Source organism: Epinephelus fuscoguttatus, linkage group LG14 (genome assembly GCF_011397635.1).
Source record: "Epinephelus fuscoguttatus linkage group LG14, E.fuscoguttatus.final_Chr_v1".
NCBI classification, from domain to species: domain Eukaryota; kingdom Metazoa; phylum Chordata; class Actinopteri; order Perciformes; family Serranidae; genus Epinephelus; species Epinephelus fuscoguttatus.
Genome location: NC_064765.1, coordinates 2,917,480 through 2,931,599, shown reverse-complemented (window position 1 = coordinate 2,931,599; position 14,120 = coordinate 2,917,480). Strand labels below are relative to the sequence as shown.

At 42.0% G+C, this 14,120-nt stretch overlaps 1 protein-coding gene across 4 annotated transcripts in view; it reads right to left on the bottom strand.

Annotated features, from left to right (window-relative positions):
• The window catches only part of akap6 (A kinase (PRKA) anchor protein 6), a 276,529-nt gene that overhangs the window by 225,704 nt on the left and 36,705 nt on the right, over positions 1-14,120 (bottom strand). For all 4 annotated transcript variants that reach the window (XM_049596070.1, XM_049596069.1, XM_049596072.1 and 1 more), the window contains one exon: positions 13,655-13,826. In XM_049596070.1, coding sequence (XP_049452027.1) covers positions 13,655-13,826 — 172 coding nt within the window. The remainder of the gene's footprint in view (positions 1-13,654; positions 13,827-14,120) is intronic.

Sequence of the window (14,120 nt, the reverse complement as noted above, 5' to 3'; positions counted from 1 at the left end):
CATGCAGAATGGCCCATCTCAGAATAACATATATTTTATTACTGGATAATAATTATTGATGCATTAATGTGTTCGTCACTTTAAACCCCCCTTTCACTCAGTTTTATTTCCTGTTAAACATTCTGCCTTAAACAGAGAACAGAGGTGTATTTAACAGTCAGACGTAACGTCCTCCTGCGACTCCCAACAGAATAAGCCGTTATAGAAAATGAATGAATGAACATAGCGTTAGTCCATGACCATAGCAACCAAACTGCAGCTGCAGTAGTTTGGCAAACAGCAATATGGTTCTTACTTCAATGAATTTAATGATTATCAGAGCACAAATGAGTCAATAATTAAAACACTTGTTCCCTTCTTTATCGTCTCCTCCTGCTGCAGCTGCCAGTTAAATAGTGACGCAGCGCCGGCTGCAGTCCCTCAAAGGAAGGGCAGATATGTTGCCAAAGTTCCATGTTTGAAATGGAGTTATGGAGCATTTCAGAGGTGCACCGTCCACCAGCACCGGCCACTCTCGCCTCAGCTCACAGCTCAGACACCACCCTGGGCAGCACTGTGGTTCTTTTATTTATTTATTTTTTCTAACGGGATTTTTCGACTTAAAGTTGTGCGCTTCCCAGTGTCCAGTGCAACCTTTCAAAACATTCTAAAACTGCATTTGTTCTTCGGTAACATGTTTATCCATCCTGCAGTGAAGGAGAGACAGTAAAGAAGAGAGCGAATGACAGACAGTCAGTGTGTTGTGCTCTCTTTGCCGGTGGGATTTAGTTTCATTCACTGTGTTGATTGCAGCCGTTATGAAAATAAACAACACACTACAGTAAGGTGGAGAGCAACACAGAGAGATATAAATAAGGCTATCACGCTACAGCTGGGGTAAAATGCAAGATAAGATGACTGGCTAGTTCACAACAATGTTTACGTGTTTATAATAGGACATCTGCACAAGCTTGGAGGATGTCGTTATGACTTACAGATTCTACAATAGTCATACATTATCTTTACGTTATCTTCTTCTTTTTGGGGCGGCAGTAGCTCAGTCCATAGGGACTTGGGTTGGGAACTGGAGGGTCGCCTGCTCAAGTCCCCGTCCGGACCAAAATATGGAGCGTGGACTGGTAGCTGGAGAGGTGCCAGTTCACCTCCTGGGCACTGCCGAGGTGCCCCTGAGCAAGGCACCGAACCCCCCAACCACTTGGAGCGCCTGTCATGGGCAGCCCACTCTGACATCTCTCCACTTAGTGCATGTATAGGTCCAGTTTGTGCATGTGTGTGTTCGGACCTGTGTGTAATTGACAACAGAGTGAAAAATTGAATTTCCCCTCGGGGATTAATAAAGTATATAAAATTATTTAAAAATTCAATTAAATTTTAATTTTGAGCACAAAACTGAGTAATTTGTGAAAAAATATTTGGCGAACAGTGTGACTACTCAACATTGTCAGGACATGGCTCAGAAAAGTATGAAAAATCACCAACCAAATACACTGGAGACGTCTTTAATGTTGCAGCTGGTAGAGATGAAGCTCATTTACTTTATCTTGTCTAAAAAGTATACTTGTGTTTTATTAGTATTATTAAGCATTATTAATATAAAATTGCAAAGCAACTAAAGGTACATTTTTCATATTATACAACTCTAAGTTGTAGCGGACGTAAGTATTATTCGTTCATTCATTTTCCGTAACAGCTTCATCCTGTTTGGGGTCACGGGGGGTGGAGCCTCTCACCCAGCTGACACTGGGAGAGAGGCAGGGTTCACCCTGGACAGGTCACCAGACTATCACAGGGCTGACACAGAGAGACAGACAACCATTCACACTCACATTCACACCTACGGACAATTTAGAGTCACCGATTAACCTGCATGTCTTTGGACTGTGGGAGGAAGCTGGAGCACCTGGAGGAAACCCACGCTGACACAGGGAGAACATGCAAACTCCACACTGAAGGGCTCTCTCCTGGAAAATGGAAATACTTGAGTAACAAACAAGTACTTCAAAATTATACTGGTGCAAGTACCTGCATGAGTAACATACTTAGTTGCTGTCCAACACTGGCGTTAGACTGTACATTTATATATTTATCGTCTTCATGAAAATCTCCTGTGCACCTTTTAGATGACATTATTAAGTTGGTGACTGAATCTGATAGATAAAATTACTGCTGCATCTGTGACATGTGAGTGAGTGTGTAACATGCACTAATGTGTGTGTGTGTGTGTGTGTGTGTGTGTGTGTGTGTGTTAGAGGGCACGTGTACTGTGTGTGCAGCCTCTCCCTCTCTGAGCAGCACAGGACATTCTCCATGCAGCTGTTACACACCGCCTGCAGCCGGATGCCAAGAATGGCTGAGAGACTATGGGATACCAGCACACACACACACACACACACACACACACACACACACACACACACACACACACACAGTAACAGTGGTTGCATCACTATAATCATGTCCAACAGTTGCTCCGTGGCAAGGTCAGGTTATAGAAAAATGCCCTGCAGGCAAACGCATTATAAATATGACAGAGGGAGGAAGAGAGAGGCACGGAGAGAGAAGAAAAGGAGGAAAGGATAAAAGAAAAAGAAAAGAGCGGCGAGGAGAGAATACAATTTCAAACAGCGGTCTGCCCGTTTGTCCGCTTCCATCTCTCTCTCTTTGTCACTGAGCCCGACGCCCCGCAGACCGCCACGCCCGCAATTAAGTCAAATAAAGCTCGGGCCCACTTCAGCCTGGATGTTACCTTTCGAAGGAACGACCAATCAGACGCTCAGTGTGCAGCTACGAGTTGTGACAGGGTGAAGCCAGGTCAGACGGGCCTGAAGGAGCTCGTTAGCTAAACACAGACGATACTAAAGAACTTCATCATGAACAGAGTCACTTCCAGGGTTCAAAACAAACTGCTCAGCTGAGGCATCTGACGGCACGCTACACAGCTCCATGTGGGTATGTTGTAACCATGGCAACATACAAAGATCAGCTCAGACTGGTCTCCAGCAACAAAATAAAACTTTATTTCACAACATACAATAAAATATTAACAGAAATGCACTAAAGAAATCTTTCAGAGTGAGATAAGAGGATGGATATCAGTCTCATGTCTGTGTTGAGTACAGTGCTGGAGTCAGGACATGGTTAGCCTAGCTTAGCATAAAGAGTGCGAACAGGGGAAACAGGTAGACTGGCTCTGTCCAAAGTTTAAAAATACACCTACCAACACCTAAAAGCTCACTGATACATATGTCATATCTGGTTTGACCGATCCTGGTTTTAGAGGGAACTATATGCTGAAACTACTGAACAGCTGAGCACAGAGACTTCCAGAGTCTTGTTGCCAGGTTTAGTATAATCGAGGCCAAAACAAAAACCTGTGCTCACCAACCAGCTCTGGCTACAGCCTGCGTAGCTCCTCAGTAGAACTCGGTGGTTGAATACACCGTTTTATTTCCCCATGAAAGTCAAGTCAACGTCATTTATACAGTACTTCAAACCAGACTGTTCAGAACTCAGCTGCCAGGCTTTTAACCAAACCCAAGAGACATGATGACATCACTCCAGTTTCAGCCACTCCTCACCAGCTCCCAGTATGTTTTAGAATAGATTTTAAGATTCTACTGATCACTTTTAAGGTGCTTCATGGTCTCTCTCCCAGCTGTATCTCTGACCTCTTAGTACCGTACATGCCAGGATGTACTTTTGTCTGTTCCAGAGGCTGAAAATGAGAGGGTACAGAGCATTTGCTGTCAGGGCCTCGAGGCTCTGGAATAGGGGTGGGGGAAATTTCCGATTCTTAGATGCATTGCGATTCGGACGTGGACGAATCTGAATCGATTCACAAATGTCCAAATTTCGATTATTTAAATCTGTTAATTAGAGTAATACAGAAGGTTCTAAATAATGCGGAACTAAGAAGCGCGGTACGTGTCATCTCTGGGACACTTTGGGATGCGCACCTGGAGCAGACACGCCGACACGCGCACAGAGGAAAACAAACATGGCTGACCGCTACCCACCTCGCCGTGAGACCTCAACAGCTCCTTCTAATTTAAAAGCAGACGTGTGGAAATACTTCGGCTTCTACAACGTTGACGGCGGAAGCAAACTGGACAAGAGCCACGTTATATGTAAGCTGTGTCGTGCTAAAATAAAATACTTTGGCAACACAACAAACATGAGAAGCCATGTAACTCGATTCCACCTGACGGAGGAGTCAGGGAGACGGCAGGCTGTTGTTGCTGCGGCTACTAGAGGCGCTACCGTCCAGAGAACAATCGAGGAAGCAATTAGAAAGCTGCCACCCTCATCGGAAAAGGCCAAGCGAATTACGAAGACCATCGCGGCATTTATTGCCAAGGATTTGCGTCCTTATTCCGTCGTGGAAAATCAGGGATTTCGAGCACTGCTGCATACACTGGAGCCCAGATACACCATCCCATCCCGACGCTATTTCACCAACACTCTACAACCAAACCAAAACAGAAGTCATGGCCTCGCTGTTGAAGGCAGGTAGGAACGCAGTTACATGTGATGCGTGGACGTCTGTCGCCACCGAATCATTTGTTACTCTAACTACGCATTTTATCTTGTGATTTAAGATACCTGTTGTTACCTTTGGTTCCGTACAATGAAGTTGTAACTTTCCAGTTTGCACGCATTTCCATTTATATGTTTAATAAAATATAATGGAAATGAATTCAACTGTTTCTTATTACAAATGCACTGTTTTTAAAAATTGCAAGTGCTGAATGCTTATTCAGTGAGACAAAAAGAAATGTGTGTTGTGAAAAAGTGCATCAATATACATAAATCAAAGACGCATCAATAATTGTTTTATAATCGAATCGTAGCCCCTGAATCGTAATCGTAATCGAATCGTGAGGTGCCCAAAGATTCCCACCCCTACTCTGGAATGACCTGCCCAAGAAAATCAGATCAGCCGAGTCAGTAATCTCTTTTAAGTCCCTTCTTAAAACAGACTTTCATTGGAGAGTCTTTCCTGATTTTACTTGAGTGTTAAGTTAATTTAGACTGTCTTTTATTTCTTTCGTTTATATACACTCAAGCGTTTTATCAGTTCTTTTAAAAGTTGTCTTGTCAGTTCTAATTATTGACATGTAAAGCACTTTGTAGAGAGAGAAGAGAATTCCAGAGTTTCGGGGCAGTGATAGAGAAAGTCCTGTCCTCGTAACACTTGGTCCTGGATCTAAAGAAAGACAGAAGTCTTTGGTCAGAAGACATCAGTTCTCTCACAGTGTGATACTGGGAGAGGAGCTTTATGAAGTCAGAGGGGGCGAGGCCGTTTAACATTTTTAGACAAACATCAGACTCTTAAAATTTATCATGTATTTAACAGGCAGCCAGTGTAGGGAGGCAACGATGGGGTAATATGCTCTGTCTTTTCTGACCTTGTTAAAACTCTTGCTGCCGCATTTTGGACCCGCTGAAGACGAGATAAACAAGACTGACAAATACCAAACTATGATGATTTGTAATAATCAAGGTGCGAGGAAATTAAGGTGTGAATGACTTTCTCCAGGTCAGAAGTACAGAGAGTTTGGAGACGCAGCTGCATGAAACTTTATTTTACTACTTGATTGATTTGTTTGTCAAACTTCCCTCGGCAAGACATTTCAGCCAATCAGTAGCCAGCATTTTTTTCTGGCCATGGTAAAGATTTGTGAACACCAGTGTGTGCTGTATATTGGGGAGAATATTTCTTACTGGAAAACTGTGAACCAATTGGCTGAATTAAAAAACATCTCATCACAGACAATTAATTGTAATTATGGATATTATGATATTGTGTATTTCCTGCTGCAATCTTTTAGCTAGAGTTTATTTTTAACATCGTTCTGATGCATATTTTTAAATCAACTACTGTGTATATATATATATATATATATATATATATATATATAAATTAAACACGGTGCATGTGTGTTCAAAGGGCTTTTCTTTAAATGTTTCCCTACACCTTCTGATTTAACACTTTAATAGAGAATGCTTATAAAACAGGTCAGTGAATGTTCAGTATTTCTGACAGTGAGCGTTCTTCTGCTTTGCTGTAATAACAAATATCCACCACTAGATGGAGCCATCAAACTCAGAATGAGTCCTCTGATGCTCAGACAGCATCCACCTGTTCTCTTCTTCACTATTATACAGGTGAACTAAAATACAAAGGCTCAATAACAAAAGAGACAAAATTGTAAGACAATCTTGGTGACAATATAAAGTTAACTGTCAACACTACCAATTAAATCTTGAATATGTGAACACATTAGAATCTGTTAAAAGTCTCATTCTTCTTGTCAACAACAGAATGGGACCCACAAGTTCAAGGCATGCTGCTTTATTGTGGAACAACATTTACCAGTTGTGTTCAGAGGCAAAAGAAGCACTCATGTCTTTTACTTAAGTAATAGCAGCAACACTACAGTGTGCATATACTCTGTTACAACTACATGTCCTGCATTCAAACTCATACTGAAATAAAAGTGCTTGGTGTTTTTTATATTGTTTGCTTATTATACTGCTCTTTGTATTTGTACAGTTCACTTATTTTACATTCTATATATTGCTTTGTATTTCATTTATTTGTACTGATGCTTGCTGTTTGCACTCTGTCACTTTGCTGCTGTGGGACAAATAAAGGATTATCTTATCTTATCAAACTATACTTTGAAGTACCAAAAGTAAAAGCAGTCATTATTCAGAAAGGTCATAGATTGAAATTACTGATGCATTAAAGGGTTAGTTCAGGATTTTTTAAGTGGGGCTGTTTAAGTTACTTGTCTATAATCTGGTATCACCTTCACTAGATGACGGTAGGGGCACCCCCAGTTTGAAATAGCAGGCATGAGTCCCACCAGGGAAGCTCAGCAGTACATTACTGTGGACAGGGGTTGATGTCAAAACGTATTTAAGCCACCTTAAAAGAGACTCACCTAGAAAAATCAGTATCAGTCTAAGTGGATGCTATATTGAGAATTTTTTCACCACTTTACCTCACTATCAGACAGCTCTTTTCTTTGGCACTACTTTTTCTCAACTGTTAAAATTCTGTATTACTATTAAACTATTATTAAACTATATTTAAAACTATTATTAAAAGGGCTGTCTGATGGTAAGGTAAAGCATTGGGAAAAATCCTTAATAAAGCCTCCACTTAGGCTGATATAGATTTTTTTAGGTGGCCTAAAGTGGTTAAAATATGTTTTGATATCACCCCCCCTGCAGACCATCATCTACTGTAGGTAATACACTGACTATAGATAAGCTCCTCATACACCCCCACTTCAAATATCTCAAACTAATAACCCTTTAATGTGTTCATTACTTTAATGTTGCAGCTGGTTATGGTGGAGCTTTTTTTTAACTCCTTTACATACTGCTTTGTAATTTCATCTACAATAAAAGTATGAGTAAAAAGTAGTACATAGTACGACATTTATTTAAGTATTAAACAGAAATTAAATTCCACCTCTGGTTGTGTTTAGCTATTAAAAGTTTTCATCCCTCAGCGATATCTTTGAAACACTGCTAAAGATTAAAATGTCGACTTGTTTAAGTGACACTGTTCAGATGTTTGATTCACAGAAAGCTGCTCCCTGATCGGTCCTGATTGAACTGTGTGAGTGTTTCCTGCAGCTCAGATCTGACTCCAACATGAAGTGACAGAGGTGTCAGGATACACACAGAGGGAACAAAAACAGAAGGCGTCACATCTGTTTGTGTTTCTCCTTCCAGCTGCGACTGGACGAAAGCGTCTCCACTTATTTTCATCACGCTTTTGTTTGTCCTGTCGTTGTTGCTGTTGTCCTCTTTGTGGCTGCTGACGCTGCTCTGACAAGCTGCCACATCTCAAACTGATGACAGGTAGATGGTTTGATTATTGTCATGACAACACCAGCAGTAAAGAGCAGGCGATTGGATAAAGCTTCATGTCATTTAAAATGTCAATGAATCCAATTTTATTCCAGGGTTGGAAAGATGTGACTAAATGCAGCTGTCACAGATCAGACTGAGAGTGAAGACAGCGTCACTGAAGTAAGATTAGAGATCTTTATTATAGTTTTTTAGATTTGAAAAATGGGAAATTGGTTGTCTTTTCTTCTGAATATAAAATACATGAAAATGGTGGTTTGTAAAAAAATATAATTTGCAGGACTAAGAATCATTTTTACTATTGTTTTTTGTGTAACATTCATCATCATTTTTTCTGTTGTAAAAGTTTCTTTTTTATATTATGTCTCTTCTGATTCTGAGGTGTTGTCACCACCAGAGGGTGCAGCCAGGTGATTCTCCACATACAGACTAACTTGAAAATCTTGTCTTTGCTGACCTCCAGTGGTTTAACTTGTCACCCTGCAGCAGAGATGTTCAGGACTGCAGCAAATGACTGCTTTCAGCCTGATGCTGCTCTTAAAAAAGAGAAATCTGAGTGTATTTTTGTTAAATCCAGTAAAAACAAAGTGGAATTAGATTCAGATTCTGGTGAGGGATAAGCAGAAGCATCAGTAGCTGATAAATGGATTAAATACACACATGGCTACACACACAGTAAGGACACACGCACAGAGAGAATGACATCACTCGCACACAAAACAAAGACGTCATTGTTTCACACACACACACACACACACACACACACACACACACACACACACACACACACACTCTGTTGTCATTTTAAGTCTGACATAGTCACTTCCCAGAACCAGGCTCTGGTCCAACAAATCACACCACTACAACACACACACTCCATGCACACACACATACATAATAAAGCAAAGTTATGTAATCCGAAAACAAACAGATATCTGAAGCTGTCACACTGACAGTGTTTGTGTGTGGTCGTTAACTTCCTATCTCTGTGAGGACCAAATAAAGAGGTTAAAATCTGGTTCTGACTTTCTGAATGGGCTGTTTGAGGTAAATATTCAATTTAACTTTAGATTAAGGCTTAAGTAGTGGTCCCAATAATCCTATGATCCTAAAATGCATCGATGACCCACAACTTCAAACAACTTACAGTAAGAAAAAACTAAAGTCACTACGTCTTGTATGCCTCCACAAACCAGTCAAATAGCAGTTACAGTTTATATCCATGTCTGTCCAGACAGCAACACAAAAGCATAATGCCTCCATCCACGTCTATCACTAGCACAGAGTCATGAAAACATATCAGTGCTTCAGTGACCAGAACAGTTGGTAGGTAACATGAAAATTATTTTAGCCATGTCTTTTACTTGGAACCAGTATGTCATAACTCTCTCACTGACAAATTACAGCTTTTCAATCAAACTTTCAAGTCTGCACAAGGTGAATGTCTTGTGGCCGATATAAATCTGAGGTATTTTTAAAAGACAACGATTTCAAATGACCAAGAATCACACGATGTATGTGCTGACAAACAAACAAATATTCTTGACCAAATCCAGGTTCCACGTACAAAGACAACCGAGAACTGTACTCAGAAATTAAAAGACCCTTTTTCACATTAATCTTTGTGTCTCCACTGCAGCTGATAATCAAACAGACGAGGCATATGAGACAGACAACTGATTTATAAAGTCTACACAATTTAAAACACCAAAGTCTACACAATAACCCAAACAGACTGAGGCAATGGCAGACCTGCAGCTCCTGTGTTCTGCGTAGTAAAATGACTGATTTTGTCAGTGGAGTCTGGTGGCTTTGAAGAGATATAGCAGCTTAGGTTTCCTGTTAGAAAGGGCTGATGCCAAGGTAAAGCAGTGAAAATATTCTAAATATAGAGTACACTTAACTGATATTGAATATTTTAGGTAGTTAAAATACAACTGACTGCTGCCCCTGTTCACAGCCGTACATTACTTAGCTTCTATGGCAGTGCTTCTGCCTAAAGTGACACCCAGGGCTTCTCTCTGTGCGGGTGAAGCTGTAAACAAGTTGTTGCAGCATAAAATTTGTGTTGGACCATTTAGCAACATTCAGGACTGTAACTCTGCCGGCACAGAGCAGGGACTTTATGACAGAGAGAATAAATACTGGTTCCTCCAGATGGTGCACAGGTAAGGTTTCAGGTTTGTGACTTCCTAAGAAGCTTTCTGGATTCATGGAGAAAGACAGTGCAGGGAAACATGGATGGAATTTTGTGCATGGTCACGGCAGCGAGTGACTCAGCTACAGACAGGAAATAGAAAACATCCACACACACGCACACACACACACACACACACACACTACTCTCTCGTCACTTTCACATCGGTGTGTTGAGCATCAGTGAGACTCCAGCTCTGAGTGTCTGGAGCCGTTACTGGATACACGACTGCTGCTGCCATGTTTTATTCACACGCAGAGGAGAAGAGAGCTAAAAACAAGAAGGAGGAGGAAGAAGGGCAAATGAGGAGAGGAGAGGAGAGGAGAGGAGAGGAGAGGAGAGAAATAAAGTCAGAAGAAACAAGAAAGGAAAAGAAAGACTGAACACAAAAGAGGAGAGAAAACGCAAGGAGAAAAAGAGAGGAAACAAGAGGAAGGAAAGGAAAGGAAAAGAAACACAAGAGGAAAGGAAACACCAGAGGAGAGGAGAACAAAGGCAAGGAAAGAGGTGAGGAGAGGAAAACAAAGGAAAAGGAAAGGAGAGCAAAGAAACAAGAAAGAAAAGAGGAGAGGAAACATAAGGAGACAAAATAGAGAAAACAAGAGGAAAGTAAAGGAAAGAAAATGAAAGGAGGGGACAGGAAACAAGAGAGGAAATAGACAAAAGTAAAGAGGAGCAGAGAGGACATAAGGAGACATAGGGAGAGAATATAGGAGGAAAGGGAAGAAACAAATCAGGGACAGAAACCTGTCAAAACGAGTCCTACAGGACCTCACCAATAATAGTTTGCTTTATTTCTAGGACATCGCTCCCTCAGAGCTACACAAAATAAAAGATGCTCAGTTTATAAGAGATTTAACTTCTTCACCACAGACGCAGTGAATCAAACATGAAGTGCTTCGACCATTAAACAGACTAATCGCAGAGTTTTTTCTTGTCTTATATAAAATCCACTGGAGAGGACGAGAAGGAGTGAAAGTTTGATGACTGCTCACTGGAAACGCTGCATGCTGAGACTTGAGTTACATAAATAAATCAACGGTCAACTGCGTGACTTGTGGAAGCCAGTCATTGCATAACACCAAGGCTGTGGAGAGAGGCAGGGCATTATGGGTAATATACTGCCTGAGGTCAGACAGTTGAATCGACTGATACCCTGCTGTCTGCATGAGTTCACCACTGAGACGCATCGATACATGTGTGTATTTGTGTTAACAGTCGCTCTACTGACTCTGGATACACGAAGGTTACAAAAGGTTCAATCACAACTCTACTTCAGACCATATCAAGTCATTCTAAGTCCATTTAAGGCCCAATCCCAATACCCCCCTTGCCCACTACCCCTTGGCCTTCAAAATGAAGCAATGAGGGGTAGGGGTTGAAATCTTTCCCTAGGAATTGGGACACCACTCACTACGTCACCACGTCGGTTACGTTCACACATAGGTAACTATTTTAAACAGGAAGCCACGAGCCATCTACAGTTCCAACTGACATGTACAACGTAACGGTAATGGTAGCTACTATTATGCTTGCTACTAGTCTCTACATTCAGTTAATGTAGAGTCTGTAGGCAAACCCCAGAGATCTTGCCTCTGGAAGAAGAGCGGAAGAGCCCTGGTTTCCGGTGCTAGGCTGTTTGTAGTCCGCATGATGTTGACCAATCACATTTGAGCCGGCTGCAGTTGTTGCCAGGTTAAAAGGTCCGTGCGGTGAACTAACGAGGCGGAACATAATTGGCGTCACTGCAAACTCTGAATCCATCGCAACGGTTCAGCATATTTACTTATATATAAACGGAAGTTGGAAACGGAAATTCGCCTCCTCAAACCAGAATGCCAAAAAATCGGGGGTCTGTCCCCAGAGGCTGTATCGCCGTCTGCAGTCAGACTCTGAATACAGCCGATGGGTTCCGAGAATGGCTTGCTACTAAACGTACCATTAGAGTAATAAGATATGTACGACAGGGGACTTCTGCTAGCTAGCTAGCTAACCAGCTAACATTACGAGGAAGCATACTTATACTAGCTGGCGTGCTACCGTAATGTGAAAAAATCCGACAATTTTGCAGGACAGATAACACTGGTAGCCATGGCGACGTCTACCCCTCGCTGGCAAGTCAGCATCTGAAAACCCTCGCTCCGAAGGGCTAGTTTCATACCCACTACCCCTCGTTATGTCCCCTACCCCTACACGCAAAAAGGAGTTGGGACACCCCTACCCCTCGCGGGAACGCGCAAATGTAGGGATAGGGCCAAGGGGTAGGGCTAAGGGGGGGGGTATTGGGACGGGCCCTTAGTCTTTGGATCTTAAAAAAGGTTGAGAGGCCTTTCACTGGCATCTTTTTGGGTGTTTGGAGATTCACAAAGATCAAAATTGAGACATTTTTTGTCTTTTCTCCACCTGAGCGCTGCAGTGTTACACCTACAATAACAGACACTTTAAACTTAGCTCTGTGACTGTGTCTGATGCTTTTTGGCTCTTTTGTGTATTGAGGCAACAAGCTTTACAAGCTTTTAAAGCCATTTAAGCAGGACACAGTTCAATAATCTCAACAACAAAGCATCCAGTAATTAGACAGTAAAATCCAACGATGAAGACAGCAGGGACACAGAGGACACTCAGCACTACACACTGTGAGCGCCAAGGTTTAACCTGCCTCAGGGCTATGAGATTACTGCTAATGCTTCAGTAAAATTAAACTAGATTTACCGCTTTGCAGTTCTAAACCTCTGCGAACCCATCAAGTTGCAGTTTCAGTTTCCATCCTCGTTCACAAAATGGGACAGACATACCATCACAGTGACCTTTGACCATTACATTCAAATCAGTTCATGTGAGATTTCAAAACGAGACTTCTCCTTGAGTGAGACTTTTATCTTATAGCGCACACAATCTAGATGCTTGCCTTGTTGGCAGTGGTTAAGGTGAAGGAGTGAAGAGCCTCTGTCAGCTGGAGTTTAAAGATAGAGGCAGCAATGCCTTTGAAAAGACCAACCAGCTATTACCGCCTGTTATTTTTCACCCATTCACTCTCACACACGTACACACACTCAGAGGGGAGAAGGGAGAGATCTGACACATCACAACAGACAGATCCAGGCACATTAATACAAACGACCCAGGGTCATAACACTCACAATAACAAACCAGTCAGAGGTGATGAAAAATGTTTCATCTCTCTGCAGGGTCTTTTCCTTAATGTGCTCAGACACTTATAATAACAATCTGAGCCTGTCAGTGGCAACACTTTTAACGATCATATACTCAAAGTGCCAAATGCCCTGAACAATTACAATGAGCCTGTTTCACAGCTCTCTGCCTCAATACTCAACCTTCACTGGGCACTTAGATACAAATGTCCAGGTTTAAAGTTTCCACCTGGGGTGCAGTCTCCAGACTCACAGAGGTGTTATTTAACTACCCTCACAGTGACAGTGATTGTTGAATTAGACACTCCTTGCTGTTTATATTAAATGTGTGTAAAAAAAGAAGCAGTCCTGCCATCAGAAAGCATTTCAATAACAGCTGCCTGAACGACAATGAAGACAAAGTGTCCATGTTTACCTTGAGCTGCACCAGGTGGACGTCCACGTGTCTGTTGTCGCTGTCTTGTCCCACAGAGTGTGTTAGCTGTGTGACTCTGTCGCTGGTCGATCTCAGCCACGTCTCGATCTCTGGTAGGTGGAGGACGACCTTCCAGTCGGCTCCAGTGTGGAGAGGCGGAGGTTTCTTTGACCTGAAACAACGCATGTGGAGCATGGGACTAATGTAAAGATTTAAAGCTGCACTAATAAGTATTTATTAAAAATAATAGCTCCGATGACTACAAGTAATGATAGAGGGGTCACTCACAGTGACAGACAAACAAAACGTTATCAGCTGACCCTGCAGAGAGCCTCAGCCCTACTGACTGAGTTGTTTTGGTTTTACTGCCCACTTGTTCTATGTTTGGGTTCAGTCTCACGGCTCTCATCAACACAACAGCCGTTTGCATCAAACAAGCTCTAATAAACCACCAACCAGCAGACAG